General features: G+C 48.4%; 1 protein-coding gene and 1 pseudogene across 2 annotated transcripts in view; both read right to left on the reverse strand.

Moving 5' to 3' along the window:
• RAC1 (Rac family small GTPase 1) overlaps positions 1-11,169 on the reverse strand; it is a 31,135-nt gene extending 19,966 nt beyond the window's left edge. For both annotated transcript variants that reach the window (XM_045387901.3, XM_065541656.2), the window contains exon 1: positions 10,928-11,169. In XM_045387901.3, coding sequence (XP_045243836.1) covers positions 10,928-10,962 — 35 coding nt within the window. In that variant the 5' untranslated portion in view covers positions 10,963-11,169. The remainder of the gene's footprint in view (positions 1-10,927) is intronic.
• An 11,089-nt stretch (positions 11,170-22,258) lies between these two features.
• On the reverse strand, positions 22,259-23,962 carry LOC102124290 (small ribosomal subunit protein uS2-like; annotated as a pseudogene).
• Positions 23,963-25,628: the final 1,666 nt, after the last annotated feature.

Below are 25,628 nucleotides of genomic sequence, written 5' to 3' on the forward strand. Positions count from 1 at the left end.
CCTAAAGGCTTTCTAAACAGAAATGACTCATTGGACATACATTTTGTTAAAAGCTTAGAATGTGAAAATAAACCTGTATGAGCAGGAGCCTAAGCTTTGGAGTCAAAAGCCTAGATTTGAGACCCAGGGCCAATTCTAGCACGTACTGGCTGTAATTTTCTTGGCAAGTTTCAACTTCCTCATGTCTGTTTTTTTACCTGCAAAATTAATGCAAAACTACCAGCTCCATCCCCAAACTACTGTGAGCATTAATTCAATTTCAATTTATACCAACCGTGTGCTACATACACCAGAAGCACACGAGGTGCTAAAGATATATTAATGAACAAGACCTCATGGAGTAAGTGCAGTCATGAAATTTAAAAATAAGGAATATGGCCGGGCGCGGTGGCTCATGCATGTAATCCTAGCACCTTGGGAGGCCGAGGCAGGCGGATCACACAGTCAAGAGATCGAGACCATCGAGACCATCCTGGCTAACACAGTGAAACCCAAAATATACAAAAAATTAGCTGGGCATGGTGGCAGGCGCCTGTAATCCCAGCTACCTGGGAGGCGGAGGTAGGAGAATGGCGTGAACCCAGGAGGCAGAGCTTGCGGTGAGCCGAGATCACGCCACTGCACTCCAGCCTGGGAGACAGAGCGAGATTCCATCTCAAAAAAATAAAATAGAAATGCAATCATCACATGAAATTATGGGTGTGATAACTGTTATTATTAAAGCAGCTCTGGAAATGTACAGCAAAAGAGCTAACATTTCTAGAGCTGAAAAAAATATTTTTAGGCCAGGCATGTTGGCTCATGCCTATAATCCTAGCACTTTGGGAGGCTGAGGCGGACGGATTGCTTGATCCCTGGAGTTCAAGACCAGCCTGGCCAACATGGAGAGAAACCCGGTCTCCACTAAAAATACAAAAATTAGGTGGGTGTGGCAGTGTGCACCGGTAGTCTCAGCTATTTGAGGGGCTGAGGCAGGAGGATCACTTGAACCCAGGAGGGAGGTCAAGGCTGCAGGGAACCAAGATTGCACCACTGCATTCAGCCTGAGGGACAAAGTGAGACCCTGTCTCAAAAAAATAAAATTTTTTATATTAAAAAATAAAAGCCTGGTGTGGTGGCTTAGGCCTGTAATCCCAGCACAGGAGGCTGTAATCTCAGCACAGGAGCATGAGGTGGGAGGATCGCTGAGCCCAGGAGTTCAAGACCAGTCTGGGCAACACAGGGAGACCCTGTTTCCATAAAAAAATTCAAAAATAAGCGGGGCGTGGTGGCACGTGCCTGTAGTCCCAGCTACTCAGGAGACTGAAGGAAGAGGATCCCTTCAGCCCAGGAATTAGAGGTGGCAGTGAGCTGTGATCACACCATTCCATCCCAGCCTAGGTGACAAAGCAAGACCTCATCTCAAGAATAAAAAAAAGAAGTAAGCAGTGGTATAGGGAAATATGTTACCTCTTCTTGTTAAGGACGTGGGGACAAGATCCTACTTGGAAAGCCACAGGTTTTAAGTTGCCAAGAAAGCACTGGATTTTAGAAGAAGCCTCCAGCTGCAGTGTGGCAGGAGGCCTGAGAATGCCAGGGACTCACTCAAGGCAGGCACACATGGAAGCTGCTGCTACAGCTCAGGGGCCACCCAGGGTGGCCTGGACCAAGAATGGCGACTGGACAGTGAAGACAAGTGGGCTGTTTCATGGACTGCTTGAACTCGGAGGCAGAACAAGCATCGCTTAGCCATGGTTTAGATGTGGCACCTGAGGAAGAAAGTGGAGCCTAAGGCTCTAAGGGACCTTTTTAAAAATGATAAAGGTTGGCTGGGCACGGTGGCTCACGCCTGTAATCCCAGCACTTTGGGAGGCCAAGGCGGGCAGGTGACCTGAGGTCAGGAGTTCGAGACCAGCCTGACCAACATGGAGAAACTACAAAATTAGCTGGGGGTGCATGCCTGTAATCCCAGCTACTCGGGAGGCTGAGGCAGGAGAGTCGCCTCAAACCAGGAGGCAGAAGTTGCAGTGAGCCAAGATTGCACCATTGCACTCCAACCTGGGCAACAAGAGTGAAACTCCGTTTCAAAAAAAGAAAGATAAAGGTTGTGTAAAAACCTTAACAACAGTTGCCACTCAGTGTCAAGAATAAGCTGCTTCAAGGTTTTGACTGTTATGATAAAACGTCATATCGGCCGGGCGCGGTGGCTCAAGCCTGTAATCCCAGCACTTTGGGAGGCCGAGGCGGGCGGATCACAAGGTCAGGAGATCGAGACCACAGTGAAACCCCGTCTCTACTAAAAATACAAAAAATTAGCCGGGCGCGGTGGCGGGCGCCTGTAGTCCCAGCTACTCAGGAGGCTGAGGCAGGAGAATGGCGGGAACCCGGGAGGCGGAGCTTGCAGTGAGCCGAGATCGCGCCACTGCACTCCAGCCTGGGCAACAGCGTGAGACTCCGTCTCAAAAAAAAAAAAAAAAAAAAAAAAAAAAAAAAAAAAAAAAACGTCATATCACTTCTTTTACGATCCTGTCCTATGTCTCTTCTATGCATATGAGGAACAAAGCTACTACTATAAATGCAACCAGCTGTGTCTAACATCCTCTAAAACTTCCTTTACCAAATGACATCTTTAGCTGAGAAAGGCTCAACTGTCAAGAAATTCAAGACACTGGCATAACCTGATATTGACTGAAATTTTATTACCAGTCACTATTTGTTACAAATCTATGTCTTATAAAAACATGATTATAGAATTCTTACTTTAAAGTGTAACCTTACCTTTAAACTAAGTGCAATCTTAAAAAATAAAATCAACTCCTCTTTAAGTCTTTTGATGAAAACTTTTACTTAATTTCTTAAAATGGGTAAAAGAAAAAGGTTATTCCATTCCTATTAGCGTATTTATTCCTTCCTTGTCCACGCTGCGCTTCCACAAACCAAGTCAACATCTGCACTGGGCAATGTGACAGCCTTTCCATGGCCTTTCCTTCATGAAGAATGGAAGCCATATTTGGCCATAAGTCTTGACTCATGCTGCTGGAGAATTTCTGGAAGTTACTACTTGCTTTGGAATTTCTAACTTTATATAATTAACTGCTCAGTTCAACCTCTTTTCAATCATTGAGCGATGTCATCACTCTAGGAAACAACATGAGTGGGCTGGAAGAAAGTTCATGCCATTTCTACATTGGATTTCCCCCTAGTTCATGATGCTACAATTTTTCTTAACCTATCTGTGCTTCCCCTGCCCTATCCTGTAGAAATAACCACAATGAAAGCAAATAACTTATGTTCCTATTATGCTCTTCATTTCTCCATTAAGATAACTTTTTTTTTTTTAAAAGACAGAGTCTTGGCTCTGTCTCCCAGGCTGGAGCCCAGTGGTGCAATCCTGGCTCACCACAACCTCCGCCTGCTGGGTTCAAACAATTCTCCTGCCTCAGCCTCCCAAGTAGCTGGGAGTACAGGTAAGTGCCACCACATCCAGCTTTTTTTTTTTTTTAAGTAGAGATGGGGTTTTGCCATGTTGGCCAGACTGGTCTCGAATTCCTGACCTCAGGAGATCCACCCACCTGGCCTTCCAAAGTGCTGGGGTTACAGCTGTGAGCCACCACGCCCAGCCAACAGAACTTTTTACTTACTTTTTGAGGGGAGTGTTACTTCCTGAAATCTATAAACCAAAACTTAAAAGCACACACAATCAATAAATCTGGAAACACTAGGAATTTCCTCATGTAAAAAAAAAAAAAAAAAAAGATCCAGGAAGCTCAAAAATAACAACTTTCTGCACTGCCTTTTTTTAAAGACACGTTGATCTTAGGACAGAAAAGCCAAACTCTTCCAATGACAATTACAATTGCAAACCAAAATACACAGCATATACTGCTGTCTTAAAAGCGATCTTGGCCGGGCGCGGTGGCTCAAGCCTGTAATCCCAGCACTTTGGGAGGCCGAGGCGGGCGGATCACAAGGTCAGGAGATCGAGACCACAGTGAAACCCTGTCTCTACTAAAAATACAAAAAATTAGCCGGGCGCGGTGGCGGGCGCCTGTAGTCCTAGCTACTCAGGAGGCTGAGGCAGGAGAATGGCGTGAACCCAGGAGGCGGAGCTTGCAGTGAGCCGAGATCGCGCCACTGCACTCCAGCCTGGGCAACAGCGTGAGACTCCGTCTCAAAAAAAAAAAAAAAAAAAAAAAAAGCGATCTTGGCCAGGCGCGGTGGCTCTTGCCTGTAATTCCAGCACTTTGGGAGGCCAAAGCAGGTGGATCACTTCAGGCAGGAGTACAAGACCAGACTGACCAACATAGTGAAACCGCATCTCTATTAACACAAAAAATTAGTTGAGTGTGGTGGCAGGCGCCTGTAAACCCAGCTACTCAGGAGGCTGAGGCAGAAGTATTGCTTGAGGCCGGGGGGTGGAGGTTGCAGTGAGCCGAGATCACACCACTGCACTCCAGCCTGGGCAACAGAGCAAGACTCTGACTCAAAAAACAAACAAAAAAAAGTATGTAGATCTTAAGGACAAGGCAGAATTTAGTAACTGTCAAATATATATTCATACTTATTGAATAAATTAAAGATCTTGCATAAAGGTCTTCAATTTACACTGAGAAATAAGGTATGGGGATTATGTAACGGTAGACCGTATATATAATTGCATTAATTATGCAGATAAAATCTGTCCGGAAAAATATACCACTAGAGTAGTTCAGCGCTAAATAAACACAAAACCTAATCTAAAATTATGATGTTCTACCACTAATAGCTGACTTCACAATCAATGTAAAGAAAACTAGCCACAGGCCAGGTGCGGTGGCTCACACCTACAATCCTAGCACTTTGGGAGGGTGAGGTGGGTGGACTGCCTGACCTTAGGGGTTCAAGACCAGCCTGGGCAGCACGGTGAAATCCCATCTCCACTAAAATACAAAAGAAATTAGCTGGGCGTGGTGGGAGGCTGAGGCAGGAGAATTGCTTGAACCTGGGAGGTAGAGGTTGCAGGGAGCTGATATTGTGCCACTGTACTCCAGCCTGGAGACAGAGCAAGACTCTGTCTCTACAAAACAAAAAAAAAGAAAGAAAGCTAGCCATTATCACCACTAGAGACTTCAAAAATTAAGATACTGCATAAAGTTTCTCATTCAGGCTGAAGACACCATGTACAACTGAGCTGAAGTCTGAAGCAGGCTTTACTTTAGACCACCTTTCTAGAATCAAGTCTAACCCTGGTGTGGCTGATACAAGCCAGCTGAACACACAAGAGTTCAAAAATAAGAATTTATATCTAACTGCACACAACCCCTATTCTTTTTCAAAATCAGACTGGGCGTGGTGGCTCATGCCTGTAATCCCAGCACTTTGGAAGGCTGAGGCGGGTGGATCACCTGAGGTCAGGAGTTTGAGACCAGCCTGGCCAAGATGGTGAAACCCCATCGCTACTAAAAATACAAAAATTAGCCGGGCTCATTGGTGGGTGCCTGTAATCCCAGCTACTCAGGAGGCTGAGGCAAGAGAATCACTTCAACCCAGGAGGCAGAGGTTGCTGTGAGCCCATATCGCGCCACTGCACTCCAGCCTCGGTGACAAAGGGAGATTCCGTCTCAAAACATAATAATAAGCAATTTAAAAAATAAAAATAAAAATAAAGATAAAGCAATTGTTTAGACCAGGGATGATGGCTCACACCCGTAATCCCAGCACTTTGGGAGGCCAAGACAGGCAGATCACCTAAGGTCAGGAGTTTGAAACCAACCTGGTGAACATGGTAAAACCCCGTCTCTATTAAAAATACAAAAAATTGCCAGGCATAGTGGCTCACGCCTGTAATCCCAGTATTTTGGGAGGCCAAGGCGGGTGGATAACCTGAGGTCAGGAGTTTGAGACCAGCCTGGCTAACATGGAGAAACCCCGTTCCTACTAAAAATACAAAATTAGCCAGTGTGGTGGAGCACGCCTGTAATCCCAGCTACTCGGGAGTCTGAGGCAGTAGAACCACTTGAACCCAGGAGGCGGAGGCTGCAGTGAGCCAAGATAAAATATAAACAAATAAAAAATAAAACTGTTGTTTATAAATACCTGAATGTAAAATGCTGTCTTTTTTTTGAGACGAGTCTCGCTCTGTTACCCAGGCTGGAGTGCAGTGGCGTGATCTCGGCTCACTGCAACTTCCACCTCCCTTGGTTCAAACAATTCCCCTGCCTCAACCTCCTGAGTAGCTGGGATTACAGGCACCCACCACCATCTCTGGCTAATTTTTTTGTATTTTTAGTAGAGACAGGGTTTCACCATGTTGGCCAGACTGGTCTTGAATTCCTGACTTCAGGCAATCTGCCCGCCTTGGCCTCCCAAAGTACTGGGATTACAGGCGTGAGCCATCGTGCCCAGGTGATACTGTCTTACCTAAGAAAAGTTGAGAGAAATCTTGGGGCAAAGGTCCACTAAGTGAAAGTTACAGGGTGGGGCAGCAGTAAGGTGGAGGAAAAACAGTATCATAGAGCCCATGCTCAGAAACAACTATCTTAGAATAAAAAGGTATTGGCCGGGCGCGGTGGCTCAAGCCTGTAATCCCAGCACTTTGGGAGGCCGAGACGGGCGGATCACGAGGTCAGGAGATCCAGACCATCCTGGCTAACACGGTGAAACCCCGTCTCTACTAAAAATACAAAAAACTAGCCGGGCGAGGTGGCGGACGCCTGTAGTCCCAGCTACTCGGGAGGCTGAGGCAGGAGAATGGCATGAACCCGGGAGGCGGAGCTTGCAGTGAGCTGAGATCCGGCCACTGCACTCCAGCCGGGGCGACAGAGCCAGACTCCGTCTCAAAAAAAAAAAAAAAAAAAGTATTAACCCTATGTCATATTTCATGGCCAATCTCAATTAAATTGCTATTCAGGAAATCTAGAATTTTTTTCTTTTTGTTTGAGAAGGAGTCTTGCCCTGTCACCCAGGCTGGAGTGCAGTGGTGCGATCTCGGCTCACTGCAAGCTCCGCCTCCCAGGTTCACGCCACTCTCCTGCCTCAGCCCCCAGAGTAGCTGGCACTACAGGCACCCGCCACCATGCCCAGCTAATTTTTGTACTTTCAGTAGAAACAGGGTTTCACCATGTTGGCCAGGCTGGTCTCAAACTCCTGACCTCAGGTGATCCTCCTGCCTTGGCCTCCCCAAGTGCTGGGATTACAGGCGTGAGCCACCGCGCCCGGCTAACATATTTTCATATGGGTGTATTACCAGTCTCTATCAGTCAGGGTCCCAGAAGAAAAAAATTCATCCCAGAAGATTCGAATAGAGATTTTCATGAAGGAATTATTCACAAAGCTGTAGGCAGAGTTAAGGAGCAAACAAGATGGCAAGGCATCCAAAGACTAGCAATGAGAAGACAGAAACACCCCTAGGGATGAGACAAGGAGCAGTAGTTTCCTTTGGAGCCCAGTGTAAGCAGAGGCACAGGAGGGCAGGATGGAGGTACAGCCTGAAAGGACACTGCCATGGTCCAGGCAAAGGGTCAAAGCAGGAATTGACGATGGTGTATCCCCTTTATTTTTTTATTTTTATTTTTATTTTTTTTTGAGACGGAGTCTCACGCTGTTGCCCAGGCTGGAGTGCAGTGGCGCGATCTCGGCTCACTGTAAGCTCCGCCTCCTGGGTTCACGCCATTCTCCTGCCTCAGCCTCCTGAGTAGCTAGGACTACAGGCGCCCGCCACCGCGCCCGGCTAATTTTTTGTATTTTTAGTAGAGACGGGGTTTCACTGTGGTCTCGATCTCCTGACCTTGTGATCCTCCCTCTGTCACACAGGCTGGAGTGCAGTGGTACAATCTTGGCTCACTGCAACCTCGACCTCCCAGATTCAAGCGATTCTCCTGCCTCAACCTCCTGAGTAGCTGGGATTACAGGCGTGTCCCACCACGCCTGTAATTAACTAGGTGTAGACACATGTGCCTGTAGTCCCAACTACTCGGGAGGCTGAGGTGGGAGGGTCGCTTGAAACCCAGGAGGTGGAGGTTGTGGTGAACTGAGATTCTGCCATTGCACTCCAGCCTGGGCAACAGTGAGACCCTGTCTCAAAAAAAAAAAAAAAAAAAAAGCAAAAACAGAAACTATTAGAGATACATCTTTGGCCAGGCACGGTGGCTCAAGCCTGTAATCCCAGCACTTTGGAGGCCGAGGCGGGCAGATCACAAGGTCAGGAGATCAAGACCATCCTGGTTAACACGGTGACACCCCGTCTCTACTAAAAATACAAAAAAATTAGCCGGGCGTGGTGGCGAGCGCCTGTAGTCCCAGCTACTCGGGAGGCTGAGGCAGGAGAACAGCGTGAACCCGGGAGGCGGAGCTTGCAGTGAGCCAAGATTGCGCCACTGCACTCCAGAACTGGCGACAGAGCGAGACTCTGTCTCAAAAAAAACAAAACAAAACTGTGCTTGATCAAATGCTCATAACTAATTAAAAAAAAAAACACAGACTGAAAACTCAAGGCCACAGGTTTTTAAACCTAATACTCCCTCACAGAGCCTCTGTAGTAGAAACCGCAGTAACAGTACCAGGCACTTACTAAGCACTCAGCAAGGGGCACCTGCAAAGTAGTTAACCAACATCTTGTTTACTCTTGTTGACCTCCCACTGAACCACCTCTCCTGGGAGGTGGGGGATGTGCTTAGGGTTACCCCATGTAAGCGGTGGAGTGGGTATTTGAAGGGAGGGTCCAGATTCCAGGATAGGCATTCGACAAGTTATCTGACTAGATAAAACAGCCAATTCAAACGGCAGAGGTCCTTAATCGGTTAGTATTAAATAAACGTATCTGCTATGCTTATGTTTTAGTTTCAGCATTTTTCAAATAATTATCAGCAATATGACTTATAAAAAAAAAAAACAGGCCGAGGCGGGGGGATCACTTGAGGTCAGGAGTTTGAGACCATCCTGGCCAACATGGCGAAACTCTATCTCTACCAAAAAAATAAAAAATAAATAAATAAAATTAGCTGGGTGTGGTGATGTGTGCCTGTAATCCCAGGTACTTGGGAGGCTGAGGCATGAGAATTGCTTGAACCCGGGAGGCAGAGGTTGCAGGAACAGAGAGAGCGCCATTGCACTCCAGGCTGGGCAACAGAGTGAGACCCTGTCTCAAAAAAAAAAAAAAAAGAAAGAAAGAAAAAAAAAATTGGGCTGGGCGCGGTGGCTCACACCTGTAATCCCAACACTCTGGGAGGCCCAGGCGGGTGGATCACCTGAGGTCAGGAGTTCGAGACCAGCCTGGCCAACATGGTGAAACCCCGTTTCTACTAAAAAATACAAAAATTAGCCTGGCACGGTGGCGCATGCCTATAATCCCAACTACTAGGGAGGCTGAGGCAGGAGGATCGCTTGAACCTGGGAGGCGGAGGTTGCAGTGAGCCGCAATTGTGCCACTGCACTCCAGCCTGGGCAATAGAATGAGATTCCGTCTCAAAAAAAAAAAAAAAAAAAAAAACCCTTGGATAGCCTACATACTCTTAAATAAGTGAAAGTTAGAATTTTTAGTTATTATATAAACAGAATTATGAGGCATTAATATTATTTCACATTTCCAAGACAAATATGACAGATGGGCATCTTACAAAAATCAGTTGTCTAATTATCCTTCTTGCATCTGAATTGCAAGAACCAAAATCTGTCCTAATGACAAGTTTGAAGAATATCAACCAGTTAACCGTGATGCCAGAGCTTGCCTTGGACTTTACTGGAACATGTACCAGTTGCACTGAGTTTTATTAAACTGGTAGTAATTCTTCCTTGCTAACACTAACCTATACAAGCAACGCTGAGACGCGCGATTTTGCTTGGGTTACACTGAGATTCTTGTTTCTATGGGAGAAAAAAACTGCATAAGACAAGTCTTGTCTTCCTCCAGGGCCTGTAACCACCACAGACAGTCATGAAAAGCAATGCCTGGAGTCACAGGGGGCCAGTTCTGCTACATCCCATACCTAACGCGTTAAGCAAAGAACAGTTTATCAATGACCACACCACGTTAAAAAAAAAAAAAAAAAAAAAAGAAAGAAAGAAAGAAAAGAAAAAACAGTGCCCCTTACAGCCGGCTCCTCCCAGCCAGCATCTTAAAAACTTTCTCCACGGAATACGCGAAAACAACAATTTTAAGAATCCTAACAGTGGCAGAAGTGTAAGTTGAAAAATCCTGCTCGAAAATAAGTTTAGAAGCCGGGCGCGGTGTCACCCCAGCACTTTTGGAGGCTGAGAGGCAGGAGGATCACTTGAGCGCAGCAATTCGAGACCAGCCTGGACAACACAGCGAGACCCCCAACCCCCATTTCTACAAAAAGTTTTAAAGATTAGCCAGGCGTGGTGGCACACGCCTGTAATCCCAGCATTTCTGGGAGGCTGGGATGGGAGGATCGCCTGAACCCAGGAGTTCGAGACCGGCCTGTGCAACACAGCGAGAACCGGTCTATGAAAAAAAATATGTTTTTCTAAAGAAAAGTTTGGGGGCACCAAAGAGGCCCGCACAATCAAGCATGCATCAAATATCGACTTGACCGCCGCGTTCCCAACACAGCTCTCAAGGCGAATTGAGAGGTTCATGCAAAAAACAAGAAAGAGTCCCTTTTTGGAAAAATGGTCAAAATCTCCAAGAGCGCTTCCTCTACGAGCGCTCCCGAGGAGGGCGGCGGGCGGCGTCCGGGAAGAAAGCCGGAGGGTGGAGTTCACTTTTCCCTCCGGCCGGCGAGCGGCAAGGCCCTCCTCCATCCAGAGCCGGAACCTGGCACGCGCCGCCCGGGAAGTCAGGGTCCAGTGGGGGCGCCAGCCCGCGGCCCCCGCCCCGCGATACAGGCCCAGGCCCACCGCCTACGCGAGCCCGCAGCGAGCGGCCTGCCTGCCTGGGTCTCAGTCCGGGCCAGACCCCCGCCCGCGCCCGACCCCGCCGTCCCCAGTCCGGCCCCGGCCGCGCACTCACCCGTCTCCCACCACCACACACTTGATGGCCTGCATCTGGGCCGCTCGCTGGGCCGCGGCGGCGGCGGCAGGGCGCTGAGATAGGAAGCGGCGGGCTCGGGGCGCGGCGGACGAGCGCGCGGCTTGAGGGCGGCGGGGCGCTGGGTGCCGGGGCCGCTGTCCACGCCGCCTCGCCCTCCGCGGACTGGAAGCTCAAGCCCGGCAGCGGCCACCACCCAAAGCTCAGGAAAACTGCAGAGAAACAGGAAATGGCCGCTCCACTCACATCCGGCCTCCCCTCCCCCGCGCCGGCGTCGCCGCTCCCAGGTTCCGGGCGGGGCCGCTCCCGCCCGCGCCGCTCCCGGAGTTTCTCTGGACTTCGGGAATGCTCGGAAGCGCTCGGGACCGCTCGGCTCCGACCGCGGGGCGCGGCGGCCGCCATCTTGGCGCGCTAAGGAGGCCTGGGCGTGGCCGGACCTGCAGGTCCTTTCCCTGGGGTTCACGGTTTAGGCTTTAAGAGGAACCTGTCAGTCGGGCGCGGTGGCTCACGCCTGTAATCCCAGCACTTTGGGAGGCCGAGGAGGGAGGATCACAAGGTCAAGAGATTGAGACCATCCTGGCCAACATGGTGAAACCCCGTCTGTACTAAAAATACAAAAATTAGCCGGGCGTGGAGGCGCGCACCTGTAGTCCCAGCTACTCAGGAAGCTGAGGCAGGAGAATTGCTTGAACCTGGGAGGCGGTGGTTGCAGTGAGCTGAGAGGGCGCCACTACACTCTAGCCTGGAGTCAGAGCCAGACTCCGTCTCAAAAAAAAGGAACCTGTGGTGGCTGGGCGCCGTGGCTCACCTCTCGCCTGTAATCTCAGCACTTTGGTTGGGAGGCCGAGGCGGGTGGATCACAAGTTCAGGAGTTCGAGACCAGTCTCATCAACGTGGTGAAACCCCATCTCTACTAAAAAAAATACAAAATGGTGGCTCACGCCTGTAATCCCAGCACTTTGGGAAACTGAAACAGGTGGATCACGAGGTCAGGAGTTCAAGACCAGCCTGGCCAACATGGTGAAACCCCATCTCTACTAAAAATAACAAATAAAAAAAGTAGCTGGGCATGGTGGCGTGTGCCTGTAATCCCAGCTTCTCGGGAGGCTGAGGCAGGAGAATTGCTTGAACCGGGACCCAGGAGGTGGAGGTTGCAGCAAGCTGATATGGCGCCACTACACTCCAGCCTGGGATACCGACCGAGACTCCGTCTCAAAAAATAAATAAATAAAAAATACAAAAATTAACCGGATGTGGTGGCAGGCACCTTTAATCCCAACTACTTGGGAGGCTGAAACAGGAGAACCGCTTGAACCCAGAAGGCAGAGGTTGCAGTGAGCCGAGATCGTACCACTGCACTCCAGCCTGGGAAACAGAGTGAGAGTCCGTCTTAAAAAAAAAAAAGAGGGACTGTGGTTGCAGGAGCCACGCTCCCTGTCACTAACTCCTGCTCGGGGCCATCGGAGGGCACTGCTTTCCACCCCCCGTTTCGTTATCTTCATGTAATAACTATGTGCAATGACATTAGGTCCTTTTAGGAAATTCAGAATCTAAAACTATAAGGAAGAATAAAATCATACACCATACCTTTATTCAGCAATAACCATGTCCATTCAGTCAAAAAAATGTGTTGCCGGCCGGGCGTGGTGGCTCACACCTGTAATCCCAGCACTTTTTGAGGCAAAGCTGGGCGGATCCACGTGAGGTCAGGAGTTCGAGATCAGCCTGGCCAATGTGGTGAATCCCCGTTTCTACTAAAAACACAAAAAAATTAGCCGTGCATGGCAGCGGATGCCTGTAATCCCAGCTACTCGGGAGGGTGAGGCATGAGAATCGCTTGAACCCGGGAGGTGGAGGTGGCATTGAGCCGAAATCTCACCACTGAACTCCAGCCTGGGCGACCAGCAAGACTTCTTCTCAAAAAAAACAAAAAAACAAAAAAAGTGTTCCATGTTCTCCTGGGTCGCATATGCATTTTCTGTTACTTGTTTTTAATTTATTTAGTGCTATGCCTCGTACTTTGTACCAAGTTCTGGAGATAATGGCCATTAGACGGTGAAAGTGCAAATATTTTGGTATATTTCCTCTTAGTTATCTTTTGATATGCATAATGAACGTTTTGTAAGCAAAATTAAGAAGTCATATATAGTCGGTGTAACTTTTTTTTGTTTGATTTTATAAAATAGAGGCAGGATCTCACTATGTCGCCCAGTCTGGTCCCAAACTCCTGGGCTCTAGCAAGCTCCCACCTCGGCCTCCCAAGTTGCTGGGACTACAGGCAGGTGCCACCACACCTGGCTGATTTTTCTATTTTTGGTAGAAGTGGAGTTTCCCCATGCTGCCCAGTCTGCTGTTGGAACTCTTTTTTTTTTTTTTTCGTGCCACTGCACTCCACACTCCAGCCTGGGCAACAGAGCAAGACTCCATCTCCAAAAATAAAATAAATATGCCAGATGCAGTGGTTCATTCCTGTAATCACAGCACCTTGGAAGGCTGAGGTGGGAGGATTGCTTGAAGCCGGGAATTCAAGACCAGGTTGGGCAACATAGCAAGACCCCCATCTCTAAAAAAAATTAGCCAGGTGTGGTAGCATGCCCCTGTTGTCCCAGCTACTTGGGAGGCCAAAGCAGGAGGATCTCCTGAGCCCAGAAGGTTGAGGCTGCAGTGAGTTATGATCGAGCTACTGCATTCCAGCCTGGGTGACAGGGAGACCTTGTCTCAAAAAAATTAATTAAATTAATGTACAACCCACATATGAAAACCAGTTAATTGGCCGGGAGCGGTGGCTCAAGCCTGTAATCCCAGCACTTTGGGAGGCCGAGACGGGCGGATCACGAGGCCAGGAGATCGAGAGACGATCCCGGCTAACACGGTGAAACCCCGTCTCTACTAAAAAAATACAAAAAAACTAGCCGGGCAAGGTGGCGGGCGCCTGTAGTCCCAGCTACTCGGGAGGCTGAGGCAGGAGAACGGCGTAAACCCGGGAGGCGGAGCTTGCAGTGAGCTGAGATCCGGCCACTGCACTCCAGCCTGGGTGACAGAGCAAGACTCCGTCTCAAAAAAAAAAAAAAAAGAAAACCAGTTAATTTAAAACTGAGTGAGAACAGTTGTCCAACTTTAGGCTTCAGTATCTGCTTGGAATATTCCCCATAGCAACAAATGATCCAAAAAGTTAATTTTTAAAAAATTGTGGGTTTTTTTGAGACAGGGTCTGCCTTCGACACCCAGGTTGGAGAGTAGTGGTATAATCACAGCTCACTACAGCCTCTGTCTCCTGGGCTCAGTGATCCTCCCGAGTAGCTGGGACCACAGGTGCACCTCACCACACAAGGATAATTTTTGTATGTAATTTTGTATATTTTTTGCTATGTTGCCCAGGCTGGTCTTCAACTCCTGGACTCAAGTGATGTGCCAGCCTCAGCCTCCCAAACTGCTGAGATTATAGGCGTGAGCCATTATGTGCAGCTTAAATTAAAATTAATAAATGTGGCCGGCGCAGTGGCTCACACCTGTAATCCCAGCACTTTGAGAGGCCGAGGCGGGTGGATCACCTGGGGTCAGGAGTTCAAGACCAGCCTGGTCAACATAGTGAAACTCCGTCTCTACTAAAAATACAAAATTTAGCTGGGCGTGATGGTGGGCGCCTGTAATCTCAGCTACTCAGGAGGCTGGGGCAGGAGAATTGCTAGAACCGGGGAGGTGGAGGTTGCAGTGAGCCAAGATGGTGTCATCCAGCCTGGGCGACAAGAGCAAAACTCCATCTCAAAAAAATAATAATAATAAATGCAAATGATACTCTATTAGACCATGTGTATTTCTTTTCTTCTTATTTTATTTTATGTTTTTGAGATGGAGGCTCACTGTGTCGCCCAAGCTGGAGTAGAGTGGCACGATCTCAGCTCACTACAACTCCCAAGTAGCTGGGATTACAGGTGTGCACCACCACACCCAGGTAACTTTTGTGTTTTTAGTAGAGATGGGGTTTCACCATGTTGGCCAGGCTGGTCTCGAACCCCTGACCTCAAGTGATCTGCCAACCTCGGGCCTCCCAAAGTGTTGGGATTACAAGCGTGAGCCATCACCTGCGGCAACCATATGTGTTTCTAAATGTTTTATATATTTATTTTTTGAGCGCCTATTATGGATGCAATTGTACACCCTGCCTAGGTCCTCCATTCAAGGCCATTCATTCATTCCACTCCCCTGGCTGCTTAGATGTTAGAATGTGAAAAGAACGAAAAACATCCCTGCTATTCTGCATTCTAAAGCCTACATTCTAGTGGGGCAGACACACAATGGGTAATTAACATATAGTATTCATTTCCAGGTTAAGATTACAGATTGGATTGTAGGTGTCTCATTTTACTTCTACCCAACATCCCAGTAGACCTCCAGAAAGGGGACTTCTGGAATAAAAGGCAGAAACCTAGAACAGAGGGATTAAGAAAGAAGGAATGTGTGGACAGAATGGTTGTAACTGACTTAGCCACCTGTAGTGTACTGGCAGTGGGAAGGGCAGGTCAACACTAGACCTAGGCTGGGCCCAGTGGCTCGTGCCTGTTATCCCAGCACTTTGGGAGGCCAAGGAGGGTGGATCACCTGAAGTCAGGAGTTTGAGACCAGCGTGGTCAACATGGTGAAACCCCATCTCTACTAAAAATACAAGAATTAGCTGGGTGTGGTGGCAGGCGCCTGTAATCCCAGCTACTTGGGAGGCTGAGGCAGGAGAATCGCTTGAACCCAGGAGGCGGAGGTTGCAGTGAGCTGAGATCGCACCATTGCACTACAGCCTGGGCGACAAGAGCGAAACTCCGTCTCAAAAAAAAAAAAAACAGATCTACATGAAAGAGTCATTTAAGAGCTGGGATTGATGGCACCCTGGCCTTAGGGAACTAGGAGTAAGGGGAGAGTAGGATAAGGAAGACTGATGAAAGCTGAAAAGCAGCAGGAGACCTGCATGGCCGCCTGTTATGCACTCGGCAAGGGGGCCACCCTACCCTTCACCTACAAAAGACGTGATTCCACTCTAGAGAGAGTGAAACACAGGGTATTTGGCCTTAGGACCAGGCATAGGGCCTGGAATACAAAACATAAAAACAGAGATTTAGTAGGCTGAATCTTGAGCCTCCCCAATCCCTTCCTTCATGGTTCCATGCTGACGGTTTTCCTCTGGGGAGGAGGGAAGAGGGTGGAGAGTGGAATCTGTCCAGGGCAGGAGGTAAAAAACAAACAGATGTCAACATGGGGCCAGGCGCCATGGCTCACATCTGTAATCTCAGCAGTTTGGGAGACTGAGGTAGGAGGATTGTTTGAGTCCAGGCATTTGAAACCAGCCTGGACAACATAGCAAGACCCCATCTCTGGAAAAAATATACATTTTTTATTTATATAAATATATATTATTTATAAATAAATATATTACTATATATTAAAATATATATTACTTTATAAATATATATTACTATATATTTATAAATATGTTATATAATATGTATTTTGAGCTGGAGTCTCACTCTGTCACCCAGGATGGAGTGCAGTGGTGTGTTCTCGGCATGCTGCAACTTCCACCTCCCGGGATCAAGCTATTCTCCTGCCTCAGCCTCCTGAGTAGCTGGGATTACAGGTACCTGCCACCATGCCTGGCTAATTTTTATATTTTTAGTAGAGAGAGGTTTTCACCAAGTTGGCCAGGCTAGTCTTGTACTCCAAACCTTAGGCGATCCACTGGCCTTGGCCTCCCAAAGTGCTGGGATTATCTGCACTCAGCCTATATTATATTTATATGTAAATATGTATTTATATATATTTTTAGGTAGAGATAGATCTATATATATTTAGACCCATATATATATATATATATATATTTTTTTTTTTTTTTTTTTTTTTTTTTGAGACACAGTCTCACTCTGTCACCCAGGCTGGAGTGGGGTGGCATGATCTCGGCTCACTGCAACCACCACCTCCCAGGTTCAAGTGATTCTCCTGGCTCAGCCTCCTGAGTAGCTGGGACTACAGACACGCACCACCATACCTGGCTAATCTTTGTATTTTTCAGTAGAGACAGGGTTTCACCATATTGGCCAAGCTAGTCTCGAACCGCAGACCTCCTGATTCGCCCGCTTCAGCCTCCCAAAGTGCTGAGATTACAGGCGTGCCTGGCCAGTAAATGGTTATTTTTAAGGCTAGAAATAAGATAATATTATTCATTCATGAATAAGAAGGGGTTCTACCTAAAAAGGAAGCAATAGAAAGTTTTTCGTGTTTTTTTAACTTGTGGAAATTAAAAGCAATTTAGCAGAAATTAAAAATACTCAATTGAAAAGCTGGGACTGGGTGGGTGGGCATGGTGGCTCACGCCCATAATCCCAGCACTTTGGGAGGCTAAGGTGAAGAATTGCTTGAGCCCTGGAGTTTGAGACCAACTTGGGCAACATGGTGAGACCCCCCTCTACAAAAAAGAAACAAAAATTAGCTGAGTGTGGTGGCACCCGCCCACATTCCCAGGTACCCGGGAGGCTGAGGTGGGAGGATCACTTGAGCTCAGAAGTTCTAGGCAGCGGTGGCTCACGCCTGTAATCCCAGCACTTTGGGAGGCCGAGACGGGCAGATCACGAGGTCAGGAGATCGAGACCATCCTGGCTAACACTGTGAAACCCTGTCTCTACTAAAAATATAAAAAATAAGCCGGGCGTGGTGGCGGACACCTGTAGTCCCAGCTACACGGGAGGCTGAGCCAGGAGAATGGCGTGAACCCGGGAGGGAGAGCTTGCAGTGAGTGGAGACTGCGCCACTGCACTCAAGCCTGGGCGACAGAGCGAGACTCCGTCTCAAAAAAAAAAAAAAAAAAAAAAAGAAGTTCGAAGCAGTAGTGAACTGTACACTCTAGCCTGGGTGACAGAGCAAGATCCTGTCTCAAAAACAAAAAAGGAAACAGTGGGAACACTAAAAAACCAGGAGATCTGGCCAGGCGTGGTGCCTCATGCCTGTAATCCCAGCAGTTTGGGAGGCTGAGGTTGGAGGATCACCTGAGGTCAGGAGTTCCAGACCAGCCTGACCAACATGGAGAAATCCTGTCTCTACTAAAAATACAAAATTAGGCTGGGTGCGGTGGCTCACGCCTATAATCCTAGCACTTTGGGAGGCCAAGACAGGCTGAGCACAAGGTCAGGAGTTTGAGGCCAGCCTGACTGACATGGCAAAATCCAGTTTCTACTAAAAATACAAAAATTAGCGGGGCGTGGTCACGCGTGCCTGTAATCCCAGCTACTCAGAAGGCTGAGGCAGGAGAATTCCTTGAACCTGGGAAGCAGAGGTTGCGGTGAGCCGAGATCGTGCCATTGCATTCCAGCCTGGGCAACAAGAGTAAAACTCTGTCTCAAAAAAAAAAAAGAAAAGAAAAGAAAACCAGGAGATCCAACCGGCTTAATAACACCCATCCTATAGGCCGGGTGTGGTGGCTCACACTTTAATCCCAATACTTTGGGAGGCCGAGGTGGGTGGATCACCTGAGGTCAGGTGTTCGAGGCCAGCCTGGCCAACATGGTGAAACCCCGTCTCTACTAAAAATACAAAAATTAGCTGGGCATGGTGGCACACGCCTGTAATCCCAGCTACTCTGGAGGCTGAGGCAGGAGAATTGCTTGAACCCGGGAGGCAGAGCTTGCAGTAAGCTGAGATCGCGCCATTGTACTCCAGCCGGGGCAATAAGAGTGAGACTCCATCTCAAATAATAATAATCATAATAATTAGCTGGGCATGGTGGTGTGCGCCTTTAATCCCATCTATTCGGGAGGCTGAGGCACGACGAGAATCACTTGAACCTGGGAGGCAGAGGTTGCCGTGAGCCTAAAGAGAGCCACTGCACTCTAACCTGGGCGATAGGTGAGACTCAGTCTCAAAAAAAAACAAAAACAAACAAACAAAAAATGCACCCTATAACAGAAAAAGAAAGAACAAAGAACAAGCAAAGGAGGAAAACAATCACGAAAATATTGAAAGGCGGCCGGGTGCGGTGGCTCAAGCCTGTAATCCCAGCACTTTGGGAGGCTGAGACGGGTGGATCACGAGGTCAGGAGATCGAGACCATCCTGGCTAACACAGTGTAACCCCACCCCGTCTCTACTAAAAAAGACAAAAAACTAGCTGGGCGAGGTAGCAGGCGCCTGTAGTCCCAGCTACTTGGGAGGCTGAGGCAGGAGAATGGCATAAACACGGGAGGTGGAGCTTGCAGTGAGCTGAGATCCGGCCACTGCACTCCAGCCTGGGCGACAGAGTGAGACTCCGTCTCAAAAAAAAAAAAAAAAGAAAATAATGAAAGGAGGCCGGGCGAGGTGGCTCAAGCCTGTAATCCCAGCACTTTGGGAGGCCGAGATGGGCGGATCACGAGGTCAGGAGATCGAGACCATCCTGGCTAACACAGTGAAACCCCGTCTCTACTAAAAAATACAAAAAAATAGCCGGGCGAGGTGGCGGGCGCCTGTAGTCCCAGCTACTCGGGAGGCTGAGGCAGGAGAATGGCGCAAACCCGGGAGGCGGAGCTTGCAGTGAGCTGAGATCCAGCCACTGCACTCCAGCCTGGGCGACAGAGCCAGACTCCGTCTCAAAAAAAAAAAAAAAAGGCCGGGCGCGGTGGCTCACGCCTGTAATCCCAGCACTTTGGGAGGCCGAGGCGGGCGGATCACAAGGTCAGGAGATCGAGACCAGAGTGAAACCCCGTCTCTACTAAAAATACAAAAAATTAGCCGGGCGCGGTTGTGGGCGCCTGTAGTCCCAGCTACTCGGGAGGCTGAGGCAGGAGAATGGCGTGAACCCGGGAGGCGGAGCTTGCAGTGAGCCGAGATCGCGCCACTGCACTCCAGCCTGGGCGACAGAGCGAGACTCCGTCTCAAAAAAAAAAAAAAAAAAAAAAAAAAAAAAAAAAAGAAAGGAAATTTCCCAGACCTGAATGACAGCAGTTTACAGATGTAAAGTCCAACCCAGTGACTGAAACAGTCGCAACCTAGAGTACATCATTGGGAAACTTGAGAACAATGGCAACAGATAAGATCCTATAAGCTTCCAAAGAGAAAACACATGGTTTAAGGAAACAGGAAATAGAATGGTTTGGGGTTTCCCAGCAGTTACAAGGGTGGAGCAATGCCTTCAGAAAAATTCTAAAGGAAAAAAGTTTTCACACAAGAATTCTGCTCATAGTCAAACTATTGATCAAGTAGGCGGATAAAATAAGAACATTTTCAGGCAAGTTCTCAAAAAAGTTTTACCTCCCACACACCACATCCCAGAAAGCTGCTGGAACATATGTTGCTTCAGTAGAAGGAAATAAACCAAAAGAAAGAAGCTACAAGAGGCAGAAATGGGAGATACCACAAAGCCGAAGAGAGAAGGGGCCTCCCAGGTCATGCAGATCATTGTATGAGCAGCCGTATCAGAGCAGGGAGTCTGTGTGGCCATAAACCCGCACAGGGTCTATAACTGGGTCAATTTCCACTAGTGTGAACAGCCAGGAATAGTTACAAGACAAACCACTTTTGTTAACCAGCTGCCCTGTGATGACAATGCGTGGAGGTGATAACGACGAGAAGTGTATTCTTGGTGCCTATACCTCTCCTTTCTTTTGATTTTGTTTCTGTTGTGAGACAGAATCTTGCTCTGTCACCCAGACTGGAGTATGGTGGTGTGATCTCTGCTCAGTGGAACCTCTGCCTCCTGGGCTCATACGATTCTCCTGCCTCAGCCTCCCAAGTAACTGGGATTGCAGGCACCTGCCACCACATCCAGCTAATTTTTGTAATTTTAGTAGAGATGGGGTTTCAACGTGTTGGCCAGGCTGGTCTTGAACTCCTGACCTCATGATCCGCCTGCCTGAGCCTCCTAAAGTGCTGGGATTACAGGCGTGAGCCACCGTACCTGGCCAATTTTTGTGTTTTTAGTAGAGACTGGGTTTACGCCACATTTGCCAGGCTGGTCTCAAACTCCTGACCTCAGGTGATCTGCCCACCCTAGCCTCCCAAATTGCTGGGAATACAGACGTGAGCCACCACGCTCGGCCCTAGCATTTTATTATACAATTTTTGTTTTTTTTTTTTTTTTGAGATGGAGTCTCCTTGTTGCTCAGGCTGAAGTGCAGTGGAGTGATCACCACTCACTGCAACCTCCGCCTCCTGGGGTCAAGCAATTCTCCTGCCTCAGCCTTCTGAGTAACTGGGGTTTCGCCATGTTAGCCAGGATGGTCTCCATCTCCTGACCTCATGATCCACACGCCTTGTCCTCCCAAAGTGCTGGAATTACAGGTGTGAGGCACCGCGCCCGGCCTTTTCTTTCTTTTCTTTTTTTTTTTTTAGAGATGGAGTTTCGCTCTGTCGCCCAGGCTGGAGTGCAGTGGTGCGATCTCAGCTCACTGCAACCTCTGCCTCCTGGGTTCAAGCCTCAGTCTCTTGGGTAGCTGGGATTACAGGTACAAGTCACAATGCCTGGCTAATTTTTGTATTTTTAGTAGCAACGGGGTTTCACCATGCCGGCCAGGCTGGTCTCGAACTTCTGATCTCAAGTGATCCACCCGCCTCACCCTTTCAAAGTGCTGGGTTTACAAGCGTGAGTCACTGTACCCAGCCTACAAATTTTCAAATACACAGAAAAGTTAAAAGAAATATACAGTGAACAGCCGTATGTCAACCTAAATTCTGCAATGAACATTTTATTACACTTGCTTTACCACGTATCTATACGTTTATCCATTCAACAATTCACCTCATTTTTTTTTTTTTTTTTTGAGACGGAGTCTCGCCCTGTCGCTGAGGTGCAAGCTCCGCCCCCCGGGTTCACGCCATTCTCCTGCCTCAGCCTCCTGAGTAGCTGGGACTACAGGCGCCGGCCACCGCGCCCGGCTAATTTTTTGTATTTTTAATGGAGACGGGGTTTCACTGTGTTAGCCAGGATGGTCCCAATCTCCTGACCTTGTGATCCGCCCGCCTCGGCCTCCCAAAGTGCTGGGATTACAGGCGTTAGCCACCACGCCCGGCCTAATTCACCTCATTTTTAAATTCAATTCAAAAGAAGTTACAGAGCTGGGCGCGGTGACTCACGCCTGTAATCCCAGCACTTTGGGAGGCCGAGGCGGGTGGATCACGAGGTCAGGAAAGACCACGGAGAAACCCCGTCTCTACTGAAAATACAAAAACTTAGCCGGGGGCGGTGATGGGCGCTTGTAGTCCCAGCTACTCAGGAGGCTGAGGCAGGAGAATGGTGTGAACCCGGGAGGTGGAGCTTGTAGTGAACCAAGATCGCGCCACAGCCCTCCAGTCTGGGCGACAGAGCGAGACTCCGTCTCAAAACGAAACCAAACCAAACCAAAAAAAACCCAAAAAACTAAAGAAGTTACAGAAATCAGTGCATTTTACCCTTCAACACTTCAGACTGCATTTTTTTTTTTTTTTTAGAAACTGATGTTTATTTTACGTCAACCTTATTTCCACGTTGCTTAAGAGCCCATGCAAGAACACCTTAAGGCCATTCAGTGGTTGCTGCTACCCATTCAGTGGCCTGAGCAGTGGGAGCTGCAAACCAGTCTTCCGTGGCAGTCTGACTGCTCCAGTCTTCAGTAGGGAACTGCTGGATAGGCACAGAGGGCACCTGCACACCATCAGACCAGTTGCAACCTCAGGCTGAGTAGCAGTGAATTTAGGAGCTGGAGCAGTCCATTCACCCTGAAATTCCTCTTTGGTCACAGCCTTTTCAGCAGCAGACAGCTTTTTATTTTATTTTTATTTTTTAATTTTTTTGAGATAGAGTCTCGCTCTGTCGCCCAGGCTGGAGTGCAGTGGCCGGATCTCAGCTCACTGCAAGCTCCGCCTCCTGGGTTCAAGAGATCCTCCTGCCTCAGCCTCCCGTGTAGCTGGGAGTACAGACACGCACCACCATACCTGGCTAATTTTATTTTGTATTTTTAATAGAGATGGAGTTTCACCATGTTGGCCAGGTTGATCTCGAACTCCTGACCTCGTGATCCACCTACCTCGGTCTCCAAAAGTGCTGAGATTACAGGCGTGAGCCACTGCTCCTGGCCCAACCTGTTCTTTTTCAACATCTTCAGGATCTCTATAGAAATAGAGATCACCGGCTGGGCACAGTGGCTCGCGCCTGTAATCCCAGCACTTTGGGAGGCCGAGGCGGGTGGATCACGAAGTCAGGAGATCGAGACCATCCTGGCTAACACAGTGAAACCCCGTCTCCACTAAAAATACAAAAAATTAGCCGGGTGTGGTGGCAGGTGCCTGTAGTCCCAGCTACTCGGGAGGCTGAGGCAGGAGAATCGCTTGAACCCAGGAGGCGGAGGTTGCAGTGAGCTGAGATCGCGCCATCGCACTCCAGCCAGGGTGACAGGGTGAGACTCTATCTGGAGAAAAAAAGAAAAGAAGTAGAGATCAGGCATGACCTCCCGCGGGTGTTCACGGGAAATGGTGCCACAGATGAGCGGAACTTCCTGGGCCGGCATCCACCACTTCAAACCCACTGAGTGAGCTCCTTTGTTGTTGCTTGGGACGGCAATGTCCACATAGTGCAGAGGACAATCTGTGTGACACAGAGCAAGGTAGGTAGGTCAACATAAGATGCCTCTGTGAGAGGGTGTTGGTCAACCCTGGGGTCAGTAACCACAAGAAGCTGTGGCTCCTGAAAGGCTTCCTGGATATGGATAGTGAAGGTTCCAGAAGTGAAGTGGCCAGAGATTGGAATGGCTCCAGCGGCAGCAGCAAACGTCAGCACGGCCCTCTGGCCAGTATTCCTGGAGGATGTGACGCTGACATCAGTAAGGTTTTCAATGGCAACAATGGCACAAGCTGCCAGCAGAAGCTTCTCCCAGGTCCTCTTCAGATTTAGGATGTAGATGCCATCACTTTTCCTTTTATAGATGTACTGTTCCATGTGGAAGTCAAGATTGGTGCTACCTAAGTGGGTTCCCGCTGCAAGGAACGTAAGGACATCCTCCTCCTTAATTTGCAGGACATCAAGGGCTCTGGACATTGTGAAAGTTTCTCTTTAAGTTACGATGATAATCCAGAACAACACCAGAGAGACCTCTCTGTGGGTAGCACGGAAAGGCCAGAATGCATATTATTAATTAACATTCAATTTTTATTTTATTTTTTATTTTTTTTAGACGGTGTCTCGCTCTGTCGCCCAGGCTGGAGTGCAGTGGTGCGATCTTGGCTCCCTCAAGCTCCGCCTCCTGGGTTCATTCTCCTGCCTCAGCCTGCCGAGTAACTGGGACTGCAGGCGCCCGCCACCACGCCTGACTAATTTTTTGTATTTTTGGTAGAGACAGGGTTTTACCATGTTAGCCAGGATGGTCTCGATCTCCTGACCTCGTGATCTGCCCGCCTCGGCCTCCCAAAGTGCTGAGATTACAGGCGTGAACCACTGTGCCCAGCCAATTAAGGTTCAATATTTGTTTATAGTTCCTTCTCTTATTTATTTATTTAGAGACAAGGTCTCACTCTATCACCCAGGCTGGAATGCAGTGGCAAGATCTTGGATCACTGCAGTTAACCTCCCAGGCTCAAGCGGTGGAGTCCCAAATAGCTGCGACTACAGGTGCACGCCACCACCCCTGGCTAATTCTTGTAGTATGTTAATATAATTTATCATCTTTCTTTTTATCTTCTGCTTTTTTTTTTTTTTGAGTCTCACTCTGTCACCCAGGCTGGATTGCAGTGGTGGAACAATCATAGCTCACTGTAGCCTCAACCTCCTGGGCTCAACAGATCCTCCTGCCTCAGCCTCCTGTGTAGCTGGGAACACAGGCATGTGCCGTCACACCCAGCTAACTTTTTTGTAGAGACGGGGCCTTGCTATGTTGCCCAGGCTGGTCTCGAACTCTTGGACTCAAGTGATCCTCTGGCCTTGGCCTTTCAAAAAGTACTGGGATTACAGGTGTGAGCCACTGTGCCCACCCTAATTTGCCATCTTAATGAGAAGAATAAAAACCCCAAGGAAGGTTCTGGATCCCTTCGAATACAAGTGTCTGATGACCCAAAGAAAAGGACTGTTTTCTCTTAATTATGTAAACCTTGCTGACATTTTGCATTGGAAGCGTGGTATAGTGGAAGGCACACTGGGATAGAAGCCCGGGAACTGCCGACTTCTGCTGCCAACCTGGCCCCAGCTTAGTCACCAATGGGCTCTGTGATGTTGCTAAGTCATTAAGCCTTTTTTTTCTCATTACTCACCTGTACAAGGAGGAGAATGAACTTTGTGTTCTCCATTCTACCAGTCCACAGGTCCACTAAGTGCCATAAAGATGTGGAGGAACAAGACAGTACATTTTTTTTTGAGATGGAGTCTCACTGTGTCACCAGGCTGGAATGCAGTGGTGTGATCTCGGCTCACTACAACCTCTACCCCCGGGTTCAAGCAATTCTCCTGCCTCAGCCTCCCAAGTAGCTGGGATTACAGGCACACGCCACCATGCCCAGCTAATTTTTGTATTTTTAGTAGAGATGGGGTTTCACCATGTTGGCCAGGAGGGTCTTGATCTCTTGACCTCGTGATCCACCTGCCTCGGCCTCCTAAAGTGCTGAGATTACAGGTGTGAGCCACTGTGCCTGGCCTGATTTTTTTTTTAATTAAAGTCATTTAACTTAAATGACTTTAAATCATTTACTTTAAATGATTGTTTAACAATGTGCAC

Source organism: Macaca fascicularis, chromosome 3 (assembly GCF_037993035.2).
Source record: "Macaca fascicularis isolate 582-1 chromosome 3, T2T-MFA8v1.1".
Classification (NCBI taxonomy): Eukaryota; Metazoa; Chordata; class Mammalia; order Primates; family Cercopithecidae; genus Macaca; species Macaca fascicularis.